Genomic DNA, 26,103 nt, shown 5'->3' on the forward strand with positions numbered 1-26,103 from the left:
GTCAGTTTAAAGACCGAATGTGGGCCACCATCAGTGTTGGACATTGTCAAAAAATTTCAAACTCAGAATAACACTGCAAAGTAAGTATACACAATTTTGCAAATATGGCATCAAAATTTACACACAGGACTCAAAAGACAACATAGTGTTCCGTTTGCATGACATTCTTTGGAAAAGACAAAGGTAGAGATTTAGAACAAATTAGAGTTAAGGGTAGGGGGTTAACTATAAACGGGCACCATGAATGTTTTTGGGGGGTGATCAGGTGTTCTGGATGTTGACTGGTGGTACAATTATGCATTTGTGAAAACTGATAGAACACTTAGAATAATGAATTTTTATCTATGTACATTAAAAATGAATTCATATAATACAACCACCAAAAAACCTTTCATATGTTAAGGAAATTTAAAACTCTCCTGAGCCTTGATGTCTCAGTGTGCAACAAGACTTCTTTCCATCACGTTGGGATAATTCTTAAAGAATTACAGGATTTGGGAAAGACCTGTGCCCTAGAACACCCTTTTTGGAAGCCAGGTAATAGTCAGAAACACCCTCTACCGCCCTCACCTCGCATACCTGGAGGGAAGTGAGACCTCTCCTGGAATCTTTGATTTTCCACCAGGTTCTTCAGGTCAGACTTTTAGCAACGCCTTGGTTCTTAAACCTACAGGTGGACTCTTCCTTGGGTCGTCCTAATCCTTTGGGGTCAACATTGTCTTTCCAGTGCCTGTCTTGAGGACATTTCCAGCTCTAAAGTTCCAGAAAGCCCCATCCTCAGCTTTCTTGTGGGGAATGTTATTATGGATGCCAACGACCCGTACCGCTGTTGGGAACATTGTGGCAGCCCCACGTGGCTGTGAGGTGAGCGCAGAAACAGCGGTGGTAGAACCCACGTCATGGGAACTTAGGGCCCTCAGCTATAGCAACTTCTGTCGCACACGCATCTGCTCTGCACAATCATACCCCAAAGACTCTCAAAACCGCTGCTGACGATGCAAAAACGCCTACTGTCACTGCCAACCACCGTTCTGCAGTCACCTCACGCGACCGACTTTTCTGCACGCTCAGGCCCGAAACTCTGAACCCAGTCTTGTGACGTCAACCGCGCGCCAGATACTTTACTTCAGTGCCTTCCTCAACCGCACGCTCCGGGACCGGCCTCCAGAGCCGCCAGCCGCTACGCGTGTGCGCTTCTTCCGGTGCGGAGACCCACCGCGCAGAGCCCAGCCCATTGGCCTGTGGGAAATGTAGTTCCGAAGAGAAGCCCCTCAGTCGCTGGGACTCCCACGCTTGATTGTTCTCGGCATCCAACACGGGCCTGCGTCTAAATTAGCTGTGCCCAGGAGACACTTGGGAACTTGTTGCTTCGCTGAAGTGCACGGGCGCACAAACACGAGGTGGAGTCCGTGAGATGCGGTACATGGCGGGAGCGGTAATGGAAGTGTTGGAAGCCCCGCCTTCTCACTGCGGCCTTAGCTCGGTGGGCCGAGCTCTTGAGGCCTCCCTCCTCTCACATTCTTCTGTGTTCCAGCAGCAGCAACTTAGGGGGAAGGCCCTGACGGTTCAACAAAGTCTCCGTGGCGGGTAGATGAGACTAGTGGAGATGATGGCGTCAGAAGTGACCACAAAGAATATGGTGGCCGAGTAAAGGGACAGACACCAGAGATCCAAAAGTGCTGTGAAGAGTGGGGCATCATAACTCTTGTCATGTTTGACTCCTGACTCTCAGGGGCTCAGGATCCCTGTTTTCTAGTTCGTTTTAGTTGGTGTTAGCTCAGTAAGGCCCTTCTCCACCAGGACGGCTGAACGACCTTCGTTTGGGGCTCGGAGCATGGGGTTAGCCTTCTGCCACATGGGTTGGGCGCGAAAACAATTCATTCTCTGAAGTTCCAGTGAATGTGGCTCTGTGATGACGTTTGTGGACAAACTCCTGTATGTGTGTGTCTGTTGAGTCCAGACATTCAGTAAGTATTTCTTGATATTCTGTGGAACAGATTGTGTTCTAGGTTCTGCAGTGAACAGAAAAAGCAAAAGATCACTTCCCTTGAAGCTGATGTTCTAGGATACAAAAAACAAGTTATATACCATGTTTCCCCAAAAATAAGACCTAGCCAGACCATCAGCTCTAATGCGTCTTTTGGAGCAAAAATTAGTGTAAGACCAGTCTTATTTTAATATAAGAATGGGTATAATATAATATAACATAATATAATGTAATATACTGGGTCTTATATTAATTTTGGCTCCAAAAGATGCATTAGAACTGATGGTCCGGCTAGGTCTTATTTTCGGGGAAACATGGTGTCGTGCGGGGAAGCCTGCGGGGTCTCTGGTCCCGCTCCCCATACAAGAACGCAGGATATGGTGAGGCCAAAAAGGAACACCCACGGAGCCATAGGCAGGGGAGTCATACCACTACGGTCTCACTGGAGGCTGGGTTCACTGGACGTGCGACCTGCTGTCCCTTTTGTCTGCAACCCACCGGCGACTCTCTTTCACTCTCCTCCACTCTCCTCAGCTCTCCTTCATAGCCGCAGCAGTTATATTAGTGGCTAATGGCTCAATGGCTACAGCTGACGGCCAATCAGTCGCAGCTGATGGCCATCTACTACCCGAGCCAGCACCCCTCCACGTGAGGCCGAGAGCCTGTAAACTACTTTCTGGGGCTCTGCCCCCACACTCCAGCTATACAGGTTCTCGCCTCACAATCTACGTGACAAGCGTCTTCCGCGAGGGTCCCTGTGTCATATTAGCCTACTGACACCTATGGACGAAAAGAAACGGTAGTCTTAGGAACCAATAATGGCAAATCCCTCCCATCTGGGAGGATACATGCTAGCTTTTTGTCCTGGGAAAGGAGGGTTGCTGCCACTGGCACCTTTCCCGGTTTGTGGTACCAAACCTTTATGGCAGTGCTTGGGGTCCCTTGCATAGTTTCAACGTGTAACAGAACAGGGGACCCCATAATAGGCCATAGTGAGAGCACATAGTTTCCTCGCAAAATCATCCCAGTATCGGGACCTCTGTATACTACAGTCACTTGAGGTGGCCACTCAGCCACCACCCCTGGCGTCACTTGCAAATCATGAGTCAAACCGGCCCCCCATGGGGCTATCAGACCCAACCACCGACAGTGGGGGCTTTTGACCTGCCAGGGCCAAGTCCATTGCTGCCGTTCCCCTGCTTTCAAGCATGTGGGTGCTGGCAGCAAAATGTTCCCATTTCTGCCGTAGCCTGGCTTTAACAGAGTCTCACTGGTGGTAACTTGTAATTGAATGGGAGCGGCCGTTCGGTGTAGCAGAGCTTCTACTGGCGCGGGCCCTCCCTTCCGTGGTCTCTCATTCAGGACTCTCAGGACGTCCCATAGACGCGAGGCCCAGTCACGCATCGTGGGAGGGTGTTTTGACACCCGGAGACCTTGCTTCAAAAGACCATTATAACGTTCAATCATGCCAGCTGCTTGCGGATTGTACGGGGTGTGAAACAACCATTGCACGTCCATCCTGGCAGCCCAGTGCTGCACTTCTTGCCCCGTAAAATGGGTACCCCTGTCACTTTCAATGACTTGGGGGCGCCCATAGAGGGCGCACAGCCGTGTAAGGGCAACCACTGTATGCCGCTGATCCGCAGCCGGACAGGGCCAAGCAAACATCAACCCCGTAGCAGTGTCCACTGCTGTAAATGCATATATCGCATTGCGGGCCTTAGGCAGGGGTCCAATGTAATCCACTTGCCAGCGAGTGAGGGGCACCCTCCCTCGTGTAATCTGCTGTGTTTCCCAGGGGAGCCTCCGCCTTTGGGGGCTGTCCTGGGCACAGACGGCACAGTCATAGCAGGCATCTGCTATCTCCTGCCATTTCAAAGGCAGGCCCCAGCGTCTGCTCACCTGCCACATGGTTCGGCTTCCAGCGTGCTGTAATTTCCTATGCAGCCAATGGGCCACATCAGTGGCAGGAGCCCGCTCTAACCATCGTACCCGTGCTAGGGCGTCTGCTTCATCATTGCCTGGGGACACTAAGGGGGAGTGACCTGTGACATGCATTAAGGTCACCTCCTTTCTCTGCCCTAGGTCCCAGAGGTCCTGCCACATGGCTTGACCCCACAGTGGACGGTGTCCCACCAACCAGTTTTGGTGTTTCCATGTAGGCAGCCACAACGTTAGGCCCCGGAACACCGCCCAGCTGTCAGTGCAAATAACTAGGGGCCCAGGCTCGTGGCTGATCACCATCCACACAGCCCGTAATTCAGCCCACTGGCTACTCTGGCCCATCCCAGTATCAAACCAAATGGTGTCTGTTTTGGGCTGCACACCAATAGCCGTCCAAACAGCTGCAGCCTCTCGGCTAGAACCATCGGTAAACCAGGCATCCTCAGGTACTGGGGACTGTCCTTCTTTGTAGGGCGAGGGCTCCAAGTCCTCCCCTCTAGGCAGAGCACTTGGCTCAGCCTGGGCTACAAGCTCCACAGGCCCCAGGACCTGTTGTAGCTCTGTGCTCAAAGGGCTTGAACTAAGGGTGCTACGTTGCTCCAAGTAGGCACCCCACTTGGCGAGGGTAGTGGTCTGTGCCACCCCCGTTTTGGGTCCCTGGGTCCACGTACGGACCCACCCCTGGACAGGATACGTTGTTCTAACCAACACGCGTGCCGTTCCTGTGATGGCTTCTGTGGCCACTAGGGCTGCATACACAGCAGCCAGCTGTTTCTCTATTAGAGAGTAGCGGACCTCCGCTCCTTTCCATAATTGGGACCAAAATCCCACTGGCAACCGGAGACGCTCCTGCCGTTGCCAGAGGCCCCATCCGTACCCCTCTTGGGTTACGTGAACATCAAGTTCAAATGGGCGGCCTGGGTCCACTACTTGCAGAGCCTGTGCCTGCTGCACTGCCCGTTTCGTGGCAACGAAGGCTTGCTCTATAGCCTCTGTCCAATCCCATGAGGCCCCCTTTTTTATCATATTGTACAAGGGCCTTGCCATTTGTGCTAAATGGGGTACAAATGCCCGCCAATATCCTAGCAGACCCAAATACGTCTGCAGTTGGGAGACCTTGGTCGGCCGGGGAAAGGCTTGTATTTTGTCAATGATTGCCTCAGGTATAACCTTTGTCTTACCCGACCACACAACACCCAAAAACTTGACGGATAAGCCAGGGCCTTGGACCTTTTCCTCATTCACCGCCCAGCCGCGTGACTTCAGGTGGTGGAGAAGAGAGGGAGCTGCTTGCTCTAAATCAGAAAGAGAATCTGAGGTTAACAGAATGTCATCAACATAATGGAACAAGGCCACAGAGGATGGGTGATCCCACTGTGCCAAATCCTGGGCCACAAGCCCGTGGCAGATAGTGGGGCTGTGCAAGTATCCTTGCGGAAGGACTTGAAAAGTCCACTGACGCCCATCCCACGTAAAAGCAAACTGCTCTTGACACTCGGGTGCAATGTCAATGGAGAAAAAAGCATTGGCCAAGTCCACTACATAGTGATAAGTCCCCAGGCGGACAGTCAGACGATCCATTAAATCATGAATTGAAGGCACTGCAGCGTGCAAGGGTGGCGTCACCTTATTTAACTCCCTATAGTCCACAGTCATTCGCCAGGTCCCATCTGGCTTCTTGACAGGCCATACTGGGGAGTTAAAGGGACTGTGCGTTGGCCTCACAATATGTGCCTTCTCCAATTCCAATATTGTACGACCAATCTCCTCCTGCCCTCCTGGCAGGCGGTACTGTCGCACTGTAACCATGCGCCAGGGCTGTGGCAATGCTTGAGGAGGGTGGTGAGCATGCCCGCGTGTCACCGCTTTCACCACCCGGATCCGGAGACAGAACTCTCCTACCGACGTCTGTAAGCTGAGGCCATGTAGCACGTCCACCCCTAGAATATACTCCGGAACGGGGGAGACATAAACCTTGTAGGTACGAGGAGGGAGCCTTCCTATACCCAGTGGTAAGGAAACGGCTTTCACAGTCACAGTTTTTCCCCCGTAGCCATCAATGCAGATTGCTGGTCCGGGGAACAGTTCTGGGTTCCCATAAACGAGACTGCAGTCAGCACCAGTGTCAACCAGAGCCAAAACCCTCTGTACATTCGAAGGGGACCAATGTATGGACAGTTCCACGTGGGGCCTCCGGTCCCTGCTCGTCCCCTCTGACAGGGTACCTTGGCCCCACCCCTAATCAAGCTGCAAGGAGTCGGCCTCAAGCGGCTGCATGAAGTCCTGGAGGGACACGGGTCGCGCTTTCCCAGACTCCTCCTTTATGCTTCTCCGGAATTGTTGTTCCGGACGCAACTGTTTCCAAAGTTCAAGCAGGAGTGCGTTGGGTTGCTGGTCTATTTTTTCCTGATCAACCCCTGCTGCCACGAGATCACGCCACATCTGTGCGCGTGTTACTCTCTGAGGCCCGTGACCTCGCCCTATTACCTTTGGTTTGGGCTTCCAGGTCTCAACTGTGCGGACCTCCTGTCTTAACTTCCTTCGCCTCCGGCTTTCAACATCCCCTAGGGTGGCCATGGCAGTTGTAACTTCATGGATCCGTCGCCCTACGTACGGTGTAAGAATAGCAACCAAGGATCCAAAAGCACTCGCAGGTGCAGTGTCCAAAACCAGATCTCTCATGCTGGCAGTAAAAAGCTCGTCATCTGGGCCCTGCATGTTGAGGTTAAAAATAGCAGGTCTCATACCCATTTCACGGATTATTTGCGTAAGTTCCGTATATGACTGCCATTGACTCACAGTGTCTGGCAGCTCGCCAGCCTGTTCCCATACAGTGCGTACCGCAGCCGTGAGCCATGCCATCAGAGAATGGTTGTCCTGGTTGTTGGCCAACCTATGGCAGTTTTGTAACCTTTGTCGCAGGGATGGATGCACTGTCACGAAGGCTAGCTTTTCCATCTCGCCTGGGGAGCAGAGAATATTGTCTGCTCCCTCATCCCATAAACGTAACAGCCAAGCCGAGACTGGCTCTCCAGGGCGCTGTCTGTACCGCCTCCCCAGCTCCTGCAACTCAGTGGGAGTGTATGGGGTGTAGGTAGTGAACTCAGTCACAGCTGGGTTGCCAGCAGCAACGCCCCCGGGGCCCAAAGGTTGCTCATGCTTTACCTTGTGCTTCATGATGGGCCGGGCTTGGGGGTTGGGAGCTACATTGTCTCCACTTGCTTCCTCTGCCTCAGAGTCTCCACCTTGGGGCCCCTGTTCTAACAGGCGGACCCGGGTTTCCAGCGCGTCCAACCGGGACACCTGGTCAGGCACCTGGGCCCTTGCATTAAGCACATTTTCCGTGTTGAGACTCAAAGCCGTGAGGAACATCCAGCCCACGCGGCCGGCTGTAGCCTTCTCCTCCTCCGGCAACTGCTCAGCCAGATCCTGCAGGGCCCTCTCCACGCTGGCTGGAGAGCCGTCCATGTCCTCCCACCCCTCCTTGGGGGTCCAACTCTTGAGAACAGTGGCCACCGAACACCATATACTGTGTGGGGGCCACACATCCTCCTGCCCAGAGTCAGACGCCATTCCTACCTGGTCGGAATCTTGCTCACCGTGGCAGGTGTCTGAGTGGGTGGAGGCCTCGGTGTAAAATGTCCACAACTCTAGGAGCCCACGGCAGCAGCAGATCAACAAAAGGAAGACGACACTTGCTCTGGCCAACAGGGCAGAATGCCATCTGGAGGTTTGAGTCTCCCAGGTAGACCGTGCCTCCCATTCCCGGTGTAGCTCTTCACGGGCCTCCCGAAGCTGAGCTTTTACATGCAATAACTGCTTCACCATCCTTCGGTAGGCCTTGGCCAGCACCACACCCTGCTCGCTGCGCCATTTGTCGTGCGGGGAAGCCTGCGGGGTCTCTGGTCCCGCTCCCCATACAAGAACGCAGGATATGGTGAGGCCAAAAAGGAACACCCACGGAGCCATAGGCAGGGGAGTCATACCACTACGGTCTCACTGGAGGCTGGGTTCACTGGACGTGCGACCTGCTGTCCCTTTTGTCTGCAACCCACCGGCGACTCTCTTTCACTCTCCTCCACTCTCCTCCGCTCTCCTTCATAGCCGCAGCAGTTATATTAGTGGCTAATGGCTCAATGGCTACAGCTGACGGCCAATCAGTCGCAGCTGATGGCCATCTACTACCCGAGCCAGCACCCCTCCACGTGAGGCCGAGAGCCTGTAAACTACTTTCTGGGGCTCTGCCCCCACACATGGTATGTGTGTCGGTGGGAGAGTCTCTTACTGCCTCTGGGACTATTATTTCTGAGGGTGTGTCTTTGATGTGTGTCGGAATGTCCACCTATATTTCCCAGTAATAAAAGTCTGGGTGATCCTACATTTATGTTTGTGGAGACACAGTATGTCTGTGAGGCTACATGTGTCCTAGTGGTGGTACCTGTGTCCAGGTAAGAGTGACTGTTTCACTGCACAACTGTGGTGTTTTTGTGTCTATGTGTGTGTTTCCCAGTATTTGTGTAATAAAATATTAGGGCTTGGCAGTCTCAGATTTACAACTGAGTTGTACTTAACCTTCAAGAGGCACACAATTATCATATTACTAAATTCTTCCAGTATATATGAAAAAAACTAAATGCTTCACAGTTATGTTTAGTAAGTTTGTATGAGTTTGATACTGTATGAAATAGGGTGGGATCAAGCTAACTTATTGAGTAATAACTGAAATAATAAAATACAGATAGGTAAGTTGTGACACATGTATAGGTCCATGAAACCATCCCTGTGATCATAATGAAAGACCAATCTCATTTTTGAATAAAAAATAAGTCATAAATGGAATACTGGACAGTAGAATTCCCAATATATTGGATACCTATCAAAGAGTGGAGCTCATTTCAGGGATAAAAATGTTTCCATGTTATGAAATACAAATATCGCCATATTCCACCAAGAAGATGGCAGCAGGCATTACTGAGCAGTGGTAGAAATGATGACTATGTTAACACATGGACAGTAACAAATGGTTAGCTACAGGGAATAATGCATCTTCTTCCTGTCAGCTCCATGTATGATAATCAACTTATTGAAGATTCACATGCAAAGGAGGAAACTAGAACAGTCTTAAAAGCTACAGCAAGTGTTTTATGACTTCAAAATAGGGAGAAAAGAAAAAGCAATAACAAAAAGGAAAGAACTGAGAAATTCAACTCTTAAAACTAAGAATAGTACAATGAAATATAGAATAAAGGGACTACAAAGATAAACCACAGTCTGGGAGAAATTATTTGCAGTACCTAACTGAAAAAGATTAGGTGGGCTTTGTATTCATGTCCAGAGAATACAAAGAAATCAGATGAAACCAGTAAGCATACAAATGAAGTTAAATGATAAAAATGTCATAGGAGATGAAAGACATTTATGAAAAGTGCTCAGTATCTTTGTTATTATACAATAACAAGGCAATTCCATTTCACATATATTAATCAAAAATTAATCAGTTGAGCAATTCTAGTATCGATCTTGTGGATAAATAAACTTGTGCAGGAATGGTGGGAAGGTAAATTCACGTACTCCATTGGCATTTCCTGGAAATTTGAAATTGTCATAATTTACAACTAAGCAACTGTTCTCCAGTGTGTAAAGAATTTGTTATGCATGGGCACTTGGAAACTGAAACAGGATGATAGGAGCAGTATTTTTCACAGGAGCAAAAAATCTCCCCAAACTTGAAACAGCCCAAAACCATAAGGGCTGGAATGTATGAATAAATTGGGTGACCCACAACCTCAGACCCCAGCATGTGTGAAACAGACTGCGGCAAAGAAACCACTGATGACCATGGTTAGGGTAATTCTATTAACATCCTTTTATAAAAATCTCAAGAGGAAAAGTTAAACAAAACACTGCTTTGTGATAATTGATGGTAAAGCTATGAAAAATAACTGTAAAATTCCCAATAGCGTTCACATCTGGAAGTAGGAGAGAAATGAAGTCAGAGTGGACACGGGGGTGTCTAGTATCGGCCCAGAGTCTACTGATTATTGTTTGTGCCCAGCTTACAAGTTTATACTTGTATAATATTATTTGAAATCAATATAAAACTTTTCTTTTTAATTTTTATTTTTTTAAGTGTGTTTTTCCAAGACCCATCAGATCCAAGTCAAGTAGTTGTTTCAATCTAGTTGTGGAGGGCGCAGCTCACAATGGCCCATGTGAGGATCGAACCAGCAACCTTGTAAAAGCAGCACGCTCTAACCAACTGAGCTAATAAGCTGTCCCCTAATATAAAACATTTCATACAATGTTTTCTAAGTATGATATACCTCACCACAAACATTTACAGAATTATTTACACGTGAAAAAATGTACAATTTAAAAATATTTATTTTACCACATTATCTGATCACCTACACTGTTTTGATTTCAATTTTGGAAGGGATTCTCAAGTCTTTTATACTGGATCTATTAAATTTGTATTAATTTGAGCAGGATTTGAGTAGCAAAAGATTGGGAATGAATTCAGTGTCTATTTAGATGGAATTGGTCACATAAAAATTTCATCATGTACACCCTTATAAAAATTATGGAAGTCAGCTATTGTATGAGAAGAGCTACAGGATTTATTTCTTTCCTTTAAAAAAATTGTTTTTTATTGGAGAATATTGGGGAACAGTGTTTGTTTTTTTTTTCCAGGATCCATCAGCTCCAAGTCAAGTCATTGTTTTCAATCTAGTTGTGGAGGGTGCAGCTCAGTTCCAAGTCACGTTGGTTTTTTTTTTTTTTTTTCCCCCCTGATATAGTTGTGGAAGGCCCCGCTCACCGGCCCATGTGGGAATTGAACCGGCCACCTTGGTGATATGAGCACTGTGCTCTAACCAACTGAGCCAACCGTCCACCCAGGATTTATTTCTAATTGAACAAAAAAAAATCAAAGTGCATATCAATGTGTAAACAATGTTACCTTTTTATATGTCAAAGAGAAAACAGAAAAATACAGAATTGAAATTCCTTCTCTACATAAATACTAACTATATGTACAAAAAACAAATATAATTGGAATTTAGGGGTGCATGGGGCAAGTAGACATGAATGCTAGACGATATGCTAGGAGTGAGTTTTAACGCAGACTTCTAAGTCTCAGGCTGATTTTTTTTTTAAATGCCATTTATTTTAGAAAACCAAAATGGCTATATTTTAAAATACTTTATAAATAAGTGTAATACATTTTTAATGGGAAGCCTCTTTTATACATGCTAATCCGCTAAGCACTATTTTTTACAAAAGGGTACAATACTTTTTGCAAACCATGATTTTTTTCATTGTTTGTAAATAAAATGAGGTGGGGAAGGATGGGTAAGGCCTCAACAATGTCAATGGCCAAACATCAAAACTATCTAGACCCTGCATTGCACGTGGTGACATCACTGTTAAATGTCTGCGTTCTTAAAGAGCACAGATGCATGGGTGACCTCAGGACCCCAGACCAAACCCTAACCTCGGAGGACACCAGGCCCTCCTGTTCCGGCCCAGCCAGTGTTCCCCACCTTCTCTAGACTGCGGGATGATGTCGCTCCACTGGGAAACTGAATCTGGACGCAGGAGGTGCCTCCGAGCTTCAAGAAGACACCTGAGTACGCCCTGGTGACCCACAGCTAACTCTACGTGTACGCAAACACCCGTGGTCTGAGCAGCCAGAAAGGGTCAGCACGTGGGCAACTGTCCAATCAGGAGCGGTGGGGAGAACTGGGGCAGGACCTGGAGCATAGTCCAATCAGAGCCCCGTGGGGCGGAGTGCCCGGAGCACTGTCCAATCAGGTGGCGGGCGACTTCCCAGCCGCGTGGAGATCCTGTAGGAGGCTGCGCCGCGCTGTCCCAGGTTATCCCCCTCTGTCGCTCTCACCTGTCCGGGCCGCGGGGAGGACTGGGCGAGAGCCTGAAGCAGGGCTGCAAGATGGTGAGTGCGCGGGGCTGGGGCCGAGAACGGGAGGGGCTGGTGGGAGCCGGCCGGAAGCGCCTGAGGGCCGGGTCTCCCAGCACCGCCCGAGGACCCAACCCGAATGTCTGCCGTTGGCCGTGGGGTGGGGACCCGGCGTCCTGTCCGGCCTGCGCTGGGTCCGGGGTTTCAGGACGGCCTGTGGTGACCCAGATGCGCACAGCTGCATCCGCCTGGGGGTCGGGGAATATCAGCTCCTGGTCCGCTCCTTCCAGCGGACAACCTGCGGGGCGGGTGGGGAGTCTGGGGAGACCTGCCTAGGGTCCCGGACTGGGACGGATCTCCTGGTAAGTGCTCGGTCCCTAACTGACCCCGACCCCAGGGATAGAGTTGTCAGCTGACCGAACGCTGGTATTGAGGAGAAAAGATGAAAATGATTTGGGTGCCCTGAAGGAGAGAAACTAACCCAAAGGACGGAAAGCCCACCCAGTGAGGTGGGGCAGCCACCTGCAAAGCCACATGCACTTGAGACTCACAGCGGGACACCAGCCAATGTCCTTTGGGAGGGTGTTCAGGGAGCATTTCAGTGAACAGGTGGTGGGGGATTGGATGACCCACGTGGTAGGATGGCCGCGCTTGACCCTTGAGTCATCTTGTGTGTTCCAGTTCAGCACTGCCCCTCCCTAGGTTTGTCACCTTGAAGAGATTTATTTGGTTATTTGAGCCTCAGATTTTTCAGTAAATGTAAAGTATATTAAACTAATAGATGCGGAAATATAAGATAAAATATTTTTTAAAAAGCAAGGAAGAGGTAAATTTCAGAAATAAAAAAGTGTTCTAGTGTTGCATTCCATTTGTTAAAAATTCTTCTGTGCTTTTCTTTTTTCTTTTTTTTTTTTTGCTTCCTGGAGCATGTGTGGTTAAGTTTCTTACATCTGTTGTTTTCTTCTCTGTGATGACAAATGGAATTCCAGGGCTTAGCCTTGACAATGCTATTGGGAAAAAAGAATCAGAGAAAAATGGAGAAAATTTGTCTCCCATTATGGCTGGAGAAAAATGAATACATTTCCATACTAAAATATTTGTTATAGTAATTAGTGAATTACAAGACTTGCCAACATGTTAGTTATTCTCGTTGTGCAGGGTGGGGAGTCTGTGATAATGGATAATTCTCTTCTGTCTCATATTATCTGGACTTCAGAGATTAATGCCAAATCCTATGCCCTGAAATGAGCACCACCTTGAAGTGTTGACATATGATTAATGTCTATGAAACATTTTGTTCCCATGGAAATAATAAGTGACATTTTTATTTTCTGAAAGAAATAGGTACTTGTGGGTTTTCTTCTTGAGCTATAAAAGGTGCTCAAAGTTTTCTTCCCTCCTTTATACGTAAACACTGTGTTTGAGTGGTTTTGCTGGATTCTTCAAACACTGGGTTTTTGAATGAGACATCATTTAAATGATCAACAGGGTCGAACATGCATGAATAACCTGGGGCCAGTGACTCCAAACTGAAGCCAGCCATGAGCCTGCAAAGGGAGGCAATAAAGTGGCTTCTTCCTGGGGATTCTCCCCAGTGCGGGTGTCCCAGCCGGCCCACCCCATTGCGGCTTCGGCGGGAGCTGTGTATGCCTAGAGAAGCTTCAGAGCCCTGGACAGTGTGTGTGGTTGGGGGTGATGCTCTTTCTGAGATTGTGCTTGCCATGGCCTTGGGGCTGTTTCTTGATAGTAGTTTGGATTGGGCGCACTCAGTGGTGGTGTCCTTAGTGTAACCTGTGCAAACTGAGAAAGTCTGTGAAGGTCAGACTTAAAGGCAGACTCTTGGGGTCTGTCTGATGGATAAAGCATTTATGAATTTGGGAATTCATTTGGGTCAGAACCTAAAACTGACTGGCTGAGAATTTGCTGGCTAGTGAGAATTGAAGCCTAGAGAGGGAGGCTTTCCGCACTATGAAGAAGGATGAGGATCTCCAGGGTTCAGTCCTATGTCCTCAGTTCCTCTATCCTGTCACCAGGACTGACCCGTTAGAAGGTTGAGATTTCTGCAGTGAGAGTCTGGAGCCCAAGCTTGTGAAGTGTATTCACCTTCTGAGTATGGGTTTTCCTTGCCAGCTGCGGGTCAGTGGCTTTCTGTGAGCTGATGGAAATGTTTGGTTTTCTTCCCTTCTGATTCCTGTACCAAGTATTGCTGCCATCTTACTCCAGTTTCCCTAAGCATTCAGTCATTTTATTTCCTTGTTTGAGTGGGTAAGATTTTTATTTTCTTGGGTGAATATAAGTGGAGGGAGAGAGAAAATGTAAGACAGTAGAATTTAGGCAGCATACAGAGCTTTTCTTCCTGTTTTGGCAAAAGAACCTCCACATGTGAGGTGAGAGTATTTAAATTCTCAGGTTCATCTTTCACTTTTTGCATAATTTTTTACATCAGTGATTATCCGTGAGAATTTTGAAATTTAAAAGGTTTTACTATTCCTATGACAATTCCTATTTTAACTAATTTGAGGAAAACTACGTTTGGATATGTAAATCCTTGCAATTCATAGTACACTTGATGGGTTAGGCCCAAACCCCTAATGTAGTAAATATTCTACTCATTCTTGGAAATAGTCCCCAGTTTGAGATAGAGTAGAAATACAAACTAAGATGTCACTTGTCATTCTAGTTCTAAAGAAGTTTGAGATATTTCATTTTTTTATGGTTTGCACGTTCATAAACTTTAGTGTTCAGGGGATTAAATTTTAAAATGGTTTTCTACATAAAAGAGTGGCTTCCAAATAAAAATAAAAAACATTAAGAAGCAAAAAATGCTTTATAGAGATTTCTCTTTATGTAAAGTAAATAAATTATGCAAACGTTGAACAAATCTGCAAAACATTGAAGCGTTGAAAATCTAACTTAAGACTCCCTACCAGCATATCTGGTCCACTCCAGTTCTCTTACCCCAGCCACCCTCAGAAAACCAGTTTTAATAATTTCTTGTGCATTGTGTCAGTGTTTCTTTATATAAAAAACAAGCAATTAAAATACAAAATTTTCTTTTTTTGTTATAGGCAAGGTAATGATGTACACATGGCAACACACTTTTCTTGTTTGTTCTATTGATAATCCTGCAGATCTTTTCATATCAATGTCTGGTGCCTTTGACTTTCATATGTTTGCAAACACTGCTCTCTAAATACACACTTGGTCTGTAAAAGACTGTCAGTCAAAACAGACATTTTCATGCTACCCAATAAACAAACAAAAATGTATATTTTTTTCTGAACTTAATTGATGCTTTAAATTTTTATTGTGAAATATGTCACAATATTTCACAATAAACACGTATAAGTTTTAGGGGAAGTTTTAAAGCCAATAATGGTGTAAACATCCGTAGTCTCACCACCTAGATTCATAAATGAGCCTTGTTAGGGTCTCCTGGCGAGTCCCTACCCCAACTCACACCATCTTGTCCCATTGAGGATGCCTGTTTGCTTCTTAGCTTAATCTTCATACCTTTACCATCTGTGATTTTTCACTATGCAGTGTTCTGTTTTGTTGTGCCTCTTCACAACTTTCACTAAATAAAAGAGTAATGGAGTTCACTGAAAGGCTTTTCTGAGGAGTCTTTGCATCAGTTTTTTTCACACATGCTGGTGTCGGAGGCTGCAAGCCATCTGGTTTGTTCTTCCATTCCTGTGCTTATGGGGTTTGGGTTTTCAAATTCGTTTTTTGCCCTTGTGAAAAATGCCACTCCTTTGATTGTTGTTTCAGTGTCCAAGTGCAAATGCATGGCAAATTTTCCACATATTGGAGAAAAATTTCTGGGTTTTAGGTCATGGTCAAGTTTAAAATTACTGGGAACTTCCAATGGAGTCTACCAATGGGTTCTCTAAACATCTGTGCACAACTGCGTATTTGATATGAACATTGACGCATAGGATTAGCTAGTGTTTTGCCTTTCTTGATTTGAAATGGGACCTACTTGAGATTTCATTTTGCTTTTTGCTTATTACCAGTAAGGTTGACTTTCTTTTCCATATGTTCTTTCATCTTTTGTCATATGTGTTTTGGTCATTTTCCTATTTAAACAAATTCAATTGTTTGATCATTCATTTTTACTCTGCACAGTGATCGTTTTATATTTGTATATATTGTAAACCGTTTTCTCTCAAATTATGGTTTATCTGTTCAGTCTCGATTTTGATAAGGTTGAAGTCATCAATCTCTTCCTTTATAGCTTATTTTTTTTCTTATATAAGAAAATTCTCCCAATTAAGTTATACAACATTTCCCTTTAACTTTAGAAAGAGTTCCAGTCTTTCATATTAAATCTATAATTAGTTGATCATTGTCCATGAAATCGATAGGGATACAATGCCTTTTTCCCCTCCCTTGTGTACTAAATTGTATGTTACTTCTGCCACTGCTATGCAATGCCTGTTATGTCATTAATCAAATTTCCATATACACCAAGGTCTGTTCAGGATTCTTTTCCTTTCCATTAGTCCATTTGTTTATCCCTCTGCTAACAACCATACTGCCCAGATGGTTAAAACCATAGTTTTAAATTTCCTGCAGCATGTTAGGCAAGCCCCACCTTGTTCCTCGGAGATATATATATATATATATATATTTGATATTTGTTTTTCCTGTTAGGTTTGGAGAAGTCATTGTTGTGAAGTTCTAGAAAATCAGGTTTGGGGATTTAATGGAATTTATTTTAAAGACTATAGGTTTCTTTTGGGGGAGCTGACATGTTAGTGACATTGAGTTATTTTTAAGAATGTGTGCCATCTTTCCACTTATTTCATTTATTATCCAATAAAGTTGAATTTCCCCCATTAGAATATTTTTATACCCTTCATTAAAATTCCATTAATATTTTTTAAATTTATTTTCTTTTTCTTTTCCCCACCCCTTTCTTCCACCTCCCCCCACCCCCACCCCCACCCCGCCATTCTGGTTCAAGCCGTTGTTTCTCAGTCTAGTTGTGTAGGACACAGCTCCCTGGCCCATGCTGGTATTATGAGCCTTGTGCTCCCCTCGGCTGAGGCAGTCGGTGGCCGGTCAGCCGTTCACAACAGCTCACAGCAGCTCTCTCCAGCCTGCTGCTCATAATGGCTGCTGGTCACTCACGCTGGCCACCGGCCACTCATGGCAGCACACAGTAGCCCACGGCAGTGCCCAGCAGGTCACACCGACCTCCGGCTGCTCACGGCAGCCCAGCTCCAGGGAGAGCTGTTGTTCACAATCTTAGCTGTAGAGGGCACAGCTCACTGGCCCATGTGGGAATTGAACCCGTGACCTCAACGTTAGGAGCACATTGCTCCAACCACCTGAGCCACCCGGCTGGCCATAGTATTTTTTTTTAAAAAGCTTTATTAAGATAATTCACATATCATACAATTTGCCAATTTATAATGTACAATTCAGTGGTTTCAATTTGTTCATAGATATGTACAACCAGCATCAGAGTCCATTTTAGAGCATTTTCTTCAATGCAGAAGAAACCTCATACCATTTAACTCTCACCCTCTGTCCTTCTTCCCAGTCATAGATAACCACTAATGTAGTTTCTGTCTGTAGATTTCCTTATTCTGGGCATTTCATGTAAATGGAATAATATCATTTGTAGTTCTCTTTTCTACAAGTTGAAATCACTGTTGAATTCCTCTAGTGACTTAAATTTCAGTTGTTATGCTTTTTAACACCAAACTTTTCATTTGGTTCTTCTTCAATAATTTCTGTCACTTTATTGATGTTCTTTATTTGGTGGGTCATTGTCATCATGCTTTCCTTTACTTCTTTAATCATGGTGTCCTTTAGTTCTTTGAATATGTTTATAATGGTTACATTGAAGCCTTTTTCTGTTTAACCTGACATCTGTTTAGTGTCACAGAGAGTTTCTGTTACCTACTTATGTTTTCTGGTGTAAGGGTCATAATTTCCTTTTTCTTTTCTTGCCTTGTAATTTTTTATTGGAAACTGGACATTATAGATAATATATTGTAGCAACTTAGAGCACTGGCCCCTCTTCTCTGTTATTGTTGTTTATTTGTATTTGCTTGGTGACTGGCTGGGTTATTTTAGTCTAGTCTGTTTCACTCCCATCCCCACCTCCTGCAATGTTAAGCTTCTGATGAGGGAGGTACGGCTTTGTGTGTGCTCTCAGTCTCCCTGGATGGCAGTAGTGTTGGCAGGGCTCTGCTCCTTTCTTTCCCTGACTGTCCGAAACTCCATTCATGCAGGCTGATTGCTCTGTTGTTTCAATTATGCCATGGTGGATACATTGCTCCATAGGTGAATCCAGTCAAATTTGGACTCCTTTCAAGGAATAGTTCCACAGGTCAGTGTTTGATATTTGTTCAGATTCTGTGATGGCTCTTTCCAGCTGTTCCTTTTCCTGTTTCTCTTCTGCAAACAAAGTGGACTACATTTTTGCTAATGTATTGAATCTTTTTCCAATTGCTTTGTACCACAACCTTCACTATTTTTGAGAGCACCCTTAGGTTTGAACTTCTCCATGTTTTGTTGCAAATGAAGTCAGTTCTGTGGGAAGAGACTAAGAACTATCTGCTTTACAGCCTGCTCCTTCCCGCAGTCGAAATGTCTGAACCAGGTCCTGGAGCAGGATGGGGACAATGGCATACTTTTTTCTGAGTGACACCCCACTTTAGGAACTGAGTATACAGTGGAGGAAGGGTAGTAGCCTGAGGTCTTCTCAGCTTGCCAGTCTTGGTGTGGCATCTCCCTTTTATGAGGCACAGCAAGAGCAATTAGGTCCCCAGCAGTCTCAGCAGCCCTGTACCCACCACAGAGCCTTCATTCCACCGGTGGGGGCTGGGTGGAAGGAGGGAACCCCACTTCTCAACCACACTTGCTTGAAACTTAACCTCAGGAACAGGTAACAGGGGTAGGACGAGAAATGCGGATGTCCTCCTCCAGCGGGGAGCCTGTGTACCTGGCTGCAGCCTAAAGTGGAAGTCCAGGGAGGGATGCGGTTGTCCTGGTGCAGGTCATACACTCTCACTTTCCTTCTGAATTTTCATAGACTTTCTTGAATAGCTGTTTGTTAACTTACTGTATGTCCTTAGGACTATTTCCAGAGACTTTAAGTGATGGTTGTTTTCAAACTAATTTTTACCAGTTTCACTGGGGGGAGGTCCACAGAGCTCCTTGTACTGTCATGTAGCTGTGTTACCTTTTTAACATTAACTTTGCAACTTTCCGTTGTTGTTAAATATAATAGAAAGATAATGAATTTTGTTTTTATATTATGTTTTTATTCTGGAATATTGCTAAAAATCTTATTTTATGGTTCTTTTTGTTCTGTTGGGGTCCTACACATACATTTGTTACTGCTATGCATCATTCTAACATTTTATTCTTTAGTAATTCTTGTACATTTGTTTATTTTCAGGTGACACTGGATTGGATCTGTAGTATAATGTTGACTAGGAGCGAGGCAGTGGGGATCTAGGTTTGGCCTTTTTTTGGTAGAAAACAATTAACTTCACATCATTTATGTATTCCTTTTTGAACAGTCTTTTTTCAGTATGCCCTTTATCGGACTATGCACATTACCATCTGTTTCCAAATGCTATAAGGTTTATTTTTCACGTATTTCTGTTGAATATTATAAAATGGTTTTCTATAACTCTTAAGATGATTTCAAGTATATTAATTTTTATAGGTTTTATTGTAAAGTATAACATACATGCAGAAAAGTACATAAGACATATGTACAGTCCATTTAACACTTGTTAAATAAAATCCAGCCCTAGATCTAGACCAATGCTTGACATCAGACACCCCACTGGAAATGATTTCCACTGGTAGGCCTCCTCACTCTCCAGATGTAAGCAATAGCCTGAATTATGTGACAGCAGTATCCATGCTTTTCTTTACACATATACTTTTATCACCTGTGTATGTGTCCTTAAATAAAGGTATTCTGATTGCACATGCTTTGTGTTGCATGTAATATAATCACAGTATATATGCTATTTGTGGCAAGTTTCCTTAGTTCAGAGCTCTCTATCAATATCTCATGGTCTTCCATGGAGTGCTAATGGTTCATTCACCTTTATTACTATCTTGTATTCACTGTCAGGGATATACCATTGTTGTCTATTAACTCTGCTGCTAGTGGCTATTTGGGTCTTTCCAATTTTTTTCCATTATGACTAGTGCTCGTGAAAACATTATTATACACACCCTACTTGGATGTCTTATTCTTATCCCCATCTCAGTATGCCCTGTGCTAAACTCCTCATCCGCTCCCCAAGAACCTAATCCACTTGTGGCCCTCTACATCTCAGGTAATGGAAACTTCCTTATTCCAGGTTTTCCTGTGTGAAATAATCAGAGCCATCCTTAGCTCCCCTCATTCTATCTTGCCCTGTCATCAGGAATCTTCTGTGCTCTCCCTGCATACTCCACTGTGACCACCCAAGCCTACCTGCCTTCTTCTCACCTGGTTATGGCTTTACCCTCCCCTACACCTGTGGCCTGCAGTCTAATCTCGGTACAACTGATGGATCGTTAAAGTATCAGATGAGATTACTCCTTGTGCCAAAGCCTGAAATAGTTTTGCATTTCTCAGAGTCAAAGTCAACTACTTGCCCACAAGATGAAGTGCCCCACCTCCCATTATTCTCCACCGTACTGGAATGTTACTCTCCAGAAAAGTGTCTTCATGCAGCCAGTTGAACCTGTCTACTTGCCAGTGACCTGGAATATGTCAAAACTTAGGGTCTTCTGGCCCACGTTGCAAGTTGGGTTTCCGTGAATCCTTGGGCCTCTCATAGTTGGTGCTGGGGAAAGTATGAAAAGCTGTTAGTCCTTCAGTGTGTTTTTACTTATTAGAATCTTATCCAATGTGTTTTTATTTATAAGAACCTCATCCAGGTTTGAACATGTGGTTCATGTAGTGCTAAGTGATGTAGTGGGCAATAAGGAAAGAGATAAAGTAATTTTTGTCACAAGGAATTGAATACTCATAAAATGGAAATATTTGATTCATTTGTGTACCATTTCTCTCATTTCTCCAATGTGTTTGGGACTATCCTAGACTCTGAAAAAGAGAGAAATCAGACAGGGAGGGTCACAGTAAAAATGTAGAGAGAAATAATTTCAATGTGTTAGTGGTGCTGTTAAAATTAACCACTAGGAAGTGAGTGTGGACATAGATTAGATGCTGCGCAACCATAGGATCTTGTTTGAACTTCCTGTGAGTTGAGTCCACTTTCCCTGTGTTGTCACCCATTCTCTTAATGTATACGGTTTGTTGTAGGACGCAGTGGTCTTTGAGGATGTGGCTGTGAACTTCACCCCGGAGGAGTGGGCTTTGCTCAGTGCTGCTCAGAGGAAACTCTACAGAGAAGTGATGCTGGAGACCTTCAGCAACCTGGTCTCAGTGGGTAAGGACAGCATCATTCCTTCACTTAGTTTTTTAGAGAGTAAATAGGTCTTACTCATTCAGCCTATGTCAAGATTTGGAATGTAGCAAGGAAATACGAGGTCAGACAATTCGCGAACTCATCCTAGAAAAAGTGCTACATACCTCATTGCTGAATATCACTACGGTCACCTTCGAATTACTCCCCTTGGGAAGCTATGCACCGATGCCAGTGCCTAGTCCACCCTTCAAAGCAATTTTGGAACTCTTTTTCTGGAATGGCCATCAGAGCTGTCATCGTATTACCCTTGATGTCCTGAATGTCATCAAAATGTCTTCCTTTCAATATTTCCTTTATCTTTGGGTAAAGAAAGAAGTCATTGGGGGCCAGATCAAGTGAGTAGGGAGGGTGTTCCAATACAGTTATTTGTTTACTGGCTAAAAACTCCCTCACAGACAGTGCCATGTAACCTGGTGCATTGTGGTGATTCAAGAGCCATGAATTGTTAGCAAAAAGTTCAGGTAGTCTAACTTTTTCATGCAGCCTTTTCAGCACTTCCAAATAGTAACCTTGGTTAACTGTTTGTCCAGTTGGTACAAATTCATAATAAATAATCCCTCTGATATAAAAAAAGGTTAGCAACATCGTTGCAACAAGTTCGCAAATTTAATTGTCAGACCAGACCTCGTACATTGGTAAATGAGTCAGACATGGTCACAGCTGTCATGGACCTAGTATCTAATAATTTCTCTAGTAAAAGTCTACATATTAACCTGTGTTTTTCTTTGTCTTGTTTAAAAAACTTAGGATCATTTAATGTCATTAGTGTGGGTATATGAGATCTGACAGTTAAGTTCCCGTGGGTCACTTTGTGGGCACAGAGGGGTTTGTTGTTTGAAACCTTGTGATGGTTTTTCCGTGTGTATTAAATTGCCTACCATTTTTATCTTTTGTGCCTGTTAATAATGAAGTCCTAAAATGTCCAAACTCCTGAATGTATTTCTTTGCTCCCAGGTGACTTACTTCCTCATAAGATTTGTTCACTTTTTTGTTTCAGATGATGAGACTCAACTTAAAACCAGTGGGTCCATTTCTCAGCTGGATATTTTTGGAGAAAAATTATCCAATGAACAGAAAATAGCAAGATTCACAAAAAATGATTCTTGGGCCTTCCTTTTAGAAGAAAATTGGGATGTAAATAAGCACAACAGGGGGAGACATTTGAGGTGAGTTGCACTTAGGAGAAAAAGCAGTATCCTAGTAGAGAATCTTAGTATTTCATGAAATTAAAAAACAAACAAAAAACATAGCTCTAAATTATTTGTTCACAGAGAATTTCACCCCTCATTTTTAAAAAAAATGTGATTTAGACATTGAAAGATAATTCAGTTGAAAACAAGTGTCAGGGAAGCCCATATATGAGAAACACTGTTGTTCTAATGGGCTGTGGTTGAGCCCTCTTCCAAAGGACTCAGCTTATTCCACTTAGAAATAATTCAAATAGGACAGAAAACCTCCATTTATAAAGAAAGTGGTAAAATGTAATTGCAGTACTCATTAATAAATGTTAAGAAATCAATGTGCAAACCATTAATAATGTGCTTCCCTTGTTTAGCAGAAATTATACGGTGGAGAGAGTCTGTGAAAATAATAAAAATAATAAATATGGAGAAAGCTTCAGCCATATTCCAAATCCTAAGCTGTACAAGAAGACTCCTGCTGGAGTAAAACTTTATGAATGCAGTCAGTGTGGAAAAGTCTTCAGGCATCGTTCATCCCTTAAAAGGCACAAAAGAAGTCACACTGGACACAAACTATATCAATGTGAGGAATGTGGGAAAGCTTTTAGTTGTTCTTCATACCTAAGTAATCATGTGAAAACTCACAGTAGAGAGAAACCCTATGCATGTAAATTTTGTGGGAAAACATTTATTCGTTCCCATTCCCTCACTGGACATATAAGAAGTCACACTGGAGAGAAACCCTACAAATGTAAGCAATGTGGGAAAGCCTTCAGTTGTCCTAAGTCCTTTCGAGTACATGTGATGATGCACACTGGAGGGAAACCTTATGAATGTAAGCAGTGTGGGAAAGGCTTCAGTTGTCCCAAATCCTTTCGAGTACATATGATAATGCACACTGGCGAGAAACCCTATGAATGTAAGCAGTGTGGGAAAGCCTATTATTGGCTCACGTCCTTTCAAAGACATGTGAGAATTCACAATGGAGAGAAACCGTATAAATGTGAAAAATGTGGGAAAGCATTTGGTTGGCCCTCATCCTTACATAAACATGTCAGAATGCACAATGGAGAGAAACCGATAAGTGTAAGCAATGTTGGAAAACCTTCATTTGGCCCTCATTCTTCCAAAAATGTAAAAATGCAGACTGGAGAGAAACCATATAAATGTGAAAAATGTGAGAAAGTATTCGGTTGGTCGTCATCGTTACACAAACATCTCAGAAAGCACTCTGGAGAGAAACCTATAAATGTAAGTAATTTGGAAAAGCCTTCATTTGGCCCTCATTCTTCCAAAAACATAAGAATGCAGACAGGAGAGAAACCATATAATTGTGAAAAGTGTGGGAAAGCATTCAGTTGGTCCTCATCCTTGCACAAACATGTCAGAAAACACTCTGGAGAGAAACATAAATGTAAGTAATGTGGGAAAGCCTTCAGTGGGCCCTCATTCTTCTAAAAATATAAGAATGCAGACTGGAGAGAAACCTTATAAATGTGAAAAATGTGGGGCAGCATTTAGTTCCAAATCCTTTCAATGTCATATGAGAACTCATAGCGGAAAGAAATCCTATAAATGTAAGTAATATGGGAAAGTTTGATGGAAAATATTTCATGTATCACAGTTCAGAATATTCACACCAGGAGAGAACTCTTATAAAAGTTATAAATATGTTATTGTCTTGATCATATCTCATCCTTAAAGTGGAACCCTAGCAAATTAATTTCCATTTCTTTTTCAAATAAGCATCGAAATGAGAATTCTGTAAGTACAGCTATAGTATACGAATTTTTATATATAGTGGATTTTTTTCCTCATAAATGCAGTTAATAATTTTTTGTTTCCACTTTGAAGTGTGTTGCAACTGGGGTGATTTGAAGTGCATTTTAAATACGCATTAGGTTTAATTTTTATATAAATATTTTTTATTGTCCTGAAAGTATGGAGCCGTGAGTGACCAATGTAATGATGGTATTTGTTGGGATTTTTTTTTTTAACTGGCTCTGTGTATTCCAAACTGGATATCATTTACCCATTACATATAGTTCACCTTACTATTTTATTGAGAGAACCTACAATTTTTAATGTTAACACTTTTTACTTACATAAGGTATGTATGCTCAGCAATTTTTTTGGCCAAAGGACCATTATTCCATTTTGCTGGCTAGCAAATTTGTAAATATGTAAGTTAGCAGAAATTTGTAAGTATGAGAAGGTCTTGAAAGAGTATAGCTTCATATTAACTACTGTTTTTATCTGTTGCTGTATGCTCTTTGTCCTTGCTTCTGGCTGGGAATTGGACCATAGCTTTGAATTGAGAAGAGAGACAAAGAAATCTAGAGGTGGAGATGGTTCTGTTGGTTTGTGTTATAGAAACATACTGTGTTTCCCCGAAAATAAGACCTAGCCAGACCATCAGCTCTAATGCATCTTTTGGAGCAAACATTAATATAAGACCCGGTATTATATTAATTATATTATATTATATATTATACCTGGTCTTATAGTGAAATAATACCAGGTCTTATATTAATTTTTGCTCCAAAAGACGCATTAGAGCTGATGGTCTGGCTAGGTCTTGTTTTCAGGGAAACATGGTAGATAAGGCTAGGAACTACATTTCCCAAGATGCCTTCTCTATATGATTCCATGATAGAATTCTGTTATAGCCCAACTTACATTAGATTTGGAAAAAGCAATTTTTCAGTTTATTGAGCCATCACTGTACAGGGAGATAGACAGATGCATAGGGACTTTGTGGACCCCAGTCTCCAACTTATTTTCATGATTGCTGGCCCTGCCAAACAAAAGTATCCTCAAAACAAATACCAACTGGTTGAGTTGTGTTTTGTCAGAGGGGTAGGTAGGCTTCCACAGACATCCCTCCCTACTAACTTTCCCATCATGGATACTCCTCCATGGTTAGATGTTCACAGTTCGCATTTTCCTGCGGGCCCTATGCTATCTACCAGGCCACTGATTGGGGTATCATGGCTGTTGATTTTATCTCATGTTCTGACTCCCCTTTTCTCTAGATCTTACCATATATAAAGTCTAATTTGTATAGTGAACACCTCATGCTCTTCATATTTCTCATGCTTTTCTGTTTCTGATTCCACTACAACAGATGCAGTGACACAGCCATAATAGCACATGGTACTGTGTTTCTCTACTGCGTTGTTGAGTGGCTGCACTGACCCAGTACTTCTGTGAGATAAATAAGCACATTATTGACATATCCGGCAGACTGTGTGGGTTTTCTGTTACTTAGAGCTGAGTACAATCCCTCAGTATGTGTTTAGTTATTAAGACTTATGTGTGATGAAACAAATGTGTATTTTTTTGGTTGAACAAAGCTGTGTTTTTGAGAAATATCCTATAACTGTTTTCAAGTAAGTTGTATACTATGTAAATATATAAAGTATTTCTGAAAAATAGCCTATTAACTGTGTTTTTAAATAAGTTGTATACTAACAAATGTCAGGCTCTATTTTTCACTTACTGAAAAGATATATTAAAAATTGCAACTATGAGTTGTCAAATCAACTTTGTAATTTAGTGAATTTAAGCATTATACATTCTCAGTCAATATTACCAGGTGCATACAAGTTT

General features: G+C 43.7%; 1 protein-coding gene across 1 annotated transcript; it reads left to right on the plus strand.

Annotated features, from left to right (window-relative positions):
* The first annotated feature begins 1,827 nt into the window (after positions 1 to 1,827).
* Positions 1,828 to 26,024, plus strand: ZNF556 (zinc finger protein 556). The gene is made up of 4 exons (XM_088792250.1): positions 1,828 to 1,967; positions 21,145 to 21,271; positions 22,308 to 22,476; positions 22,866 to 26,024. The coding sequence occupies exons 1-4, from the start codon at positions 1,938 to 1,940 to the stop codon at positions 23,911 to 23,913; spliced, it is 1,374 nt and encodes a 457-aa protein (XP_088648376.1). The 5' UTR covers positions 1,828 to 1,937; the 3' UTR covers positions 23,914 to 26,024.
* Positions 26,025 to 26,103: the final 79 nt, after the last annotated feature.

Source organism: Rhinolophus sinicus, chromosome 15, assembly GCF_057876585.1.
Source record: "Rhinolophus sinicus isolate RSI-liver-muscle chromosome 15, RSI-T2T, whole genome shotgun sequence".
NCBI classification, from domain to species: Eukaryota; Metazoa; Chordata; class Mammalia; order Chiroptera; family Rhinolophidae; genus Rhinolophus; species Rhinolophus sinicus.

Bases quoted from the DNA above. Each gene is read 5' to 3' on its own strand.
- ZNF556 (XM_088792250.1), top strand. From the start codon at position 1,938: ATGTGTGTGTCTGTTGAGTCCAGACATTCA. The intron at 1,968-21,144 runs GTAAGTATTTCT...GGTTTGTTGTAG, and splicing joins CTGTTGAGTCCAGACATTCA to GACGCAGTGGTCTTTGAGGA. The intron at 22,477-22,865 runs GTGAGTTGCACT...TCCCTTGTTTAG, and splicing joins AACAGGGGGAGACATTTGAG to CAGAAATTATACGGTGGAGA.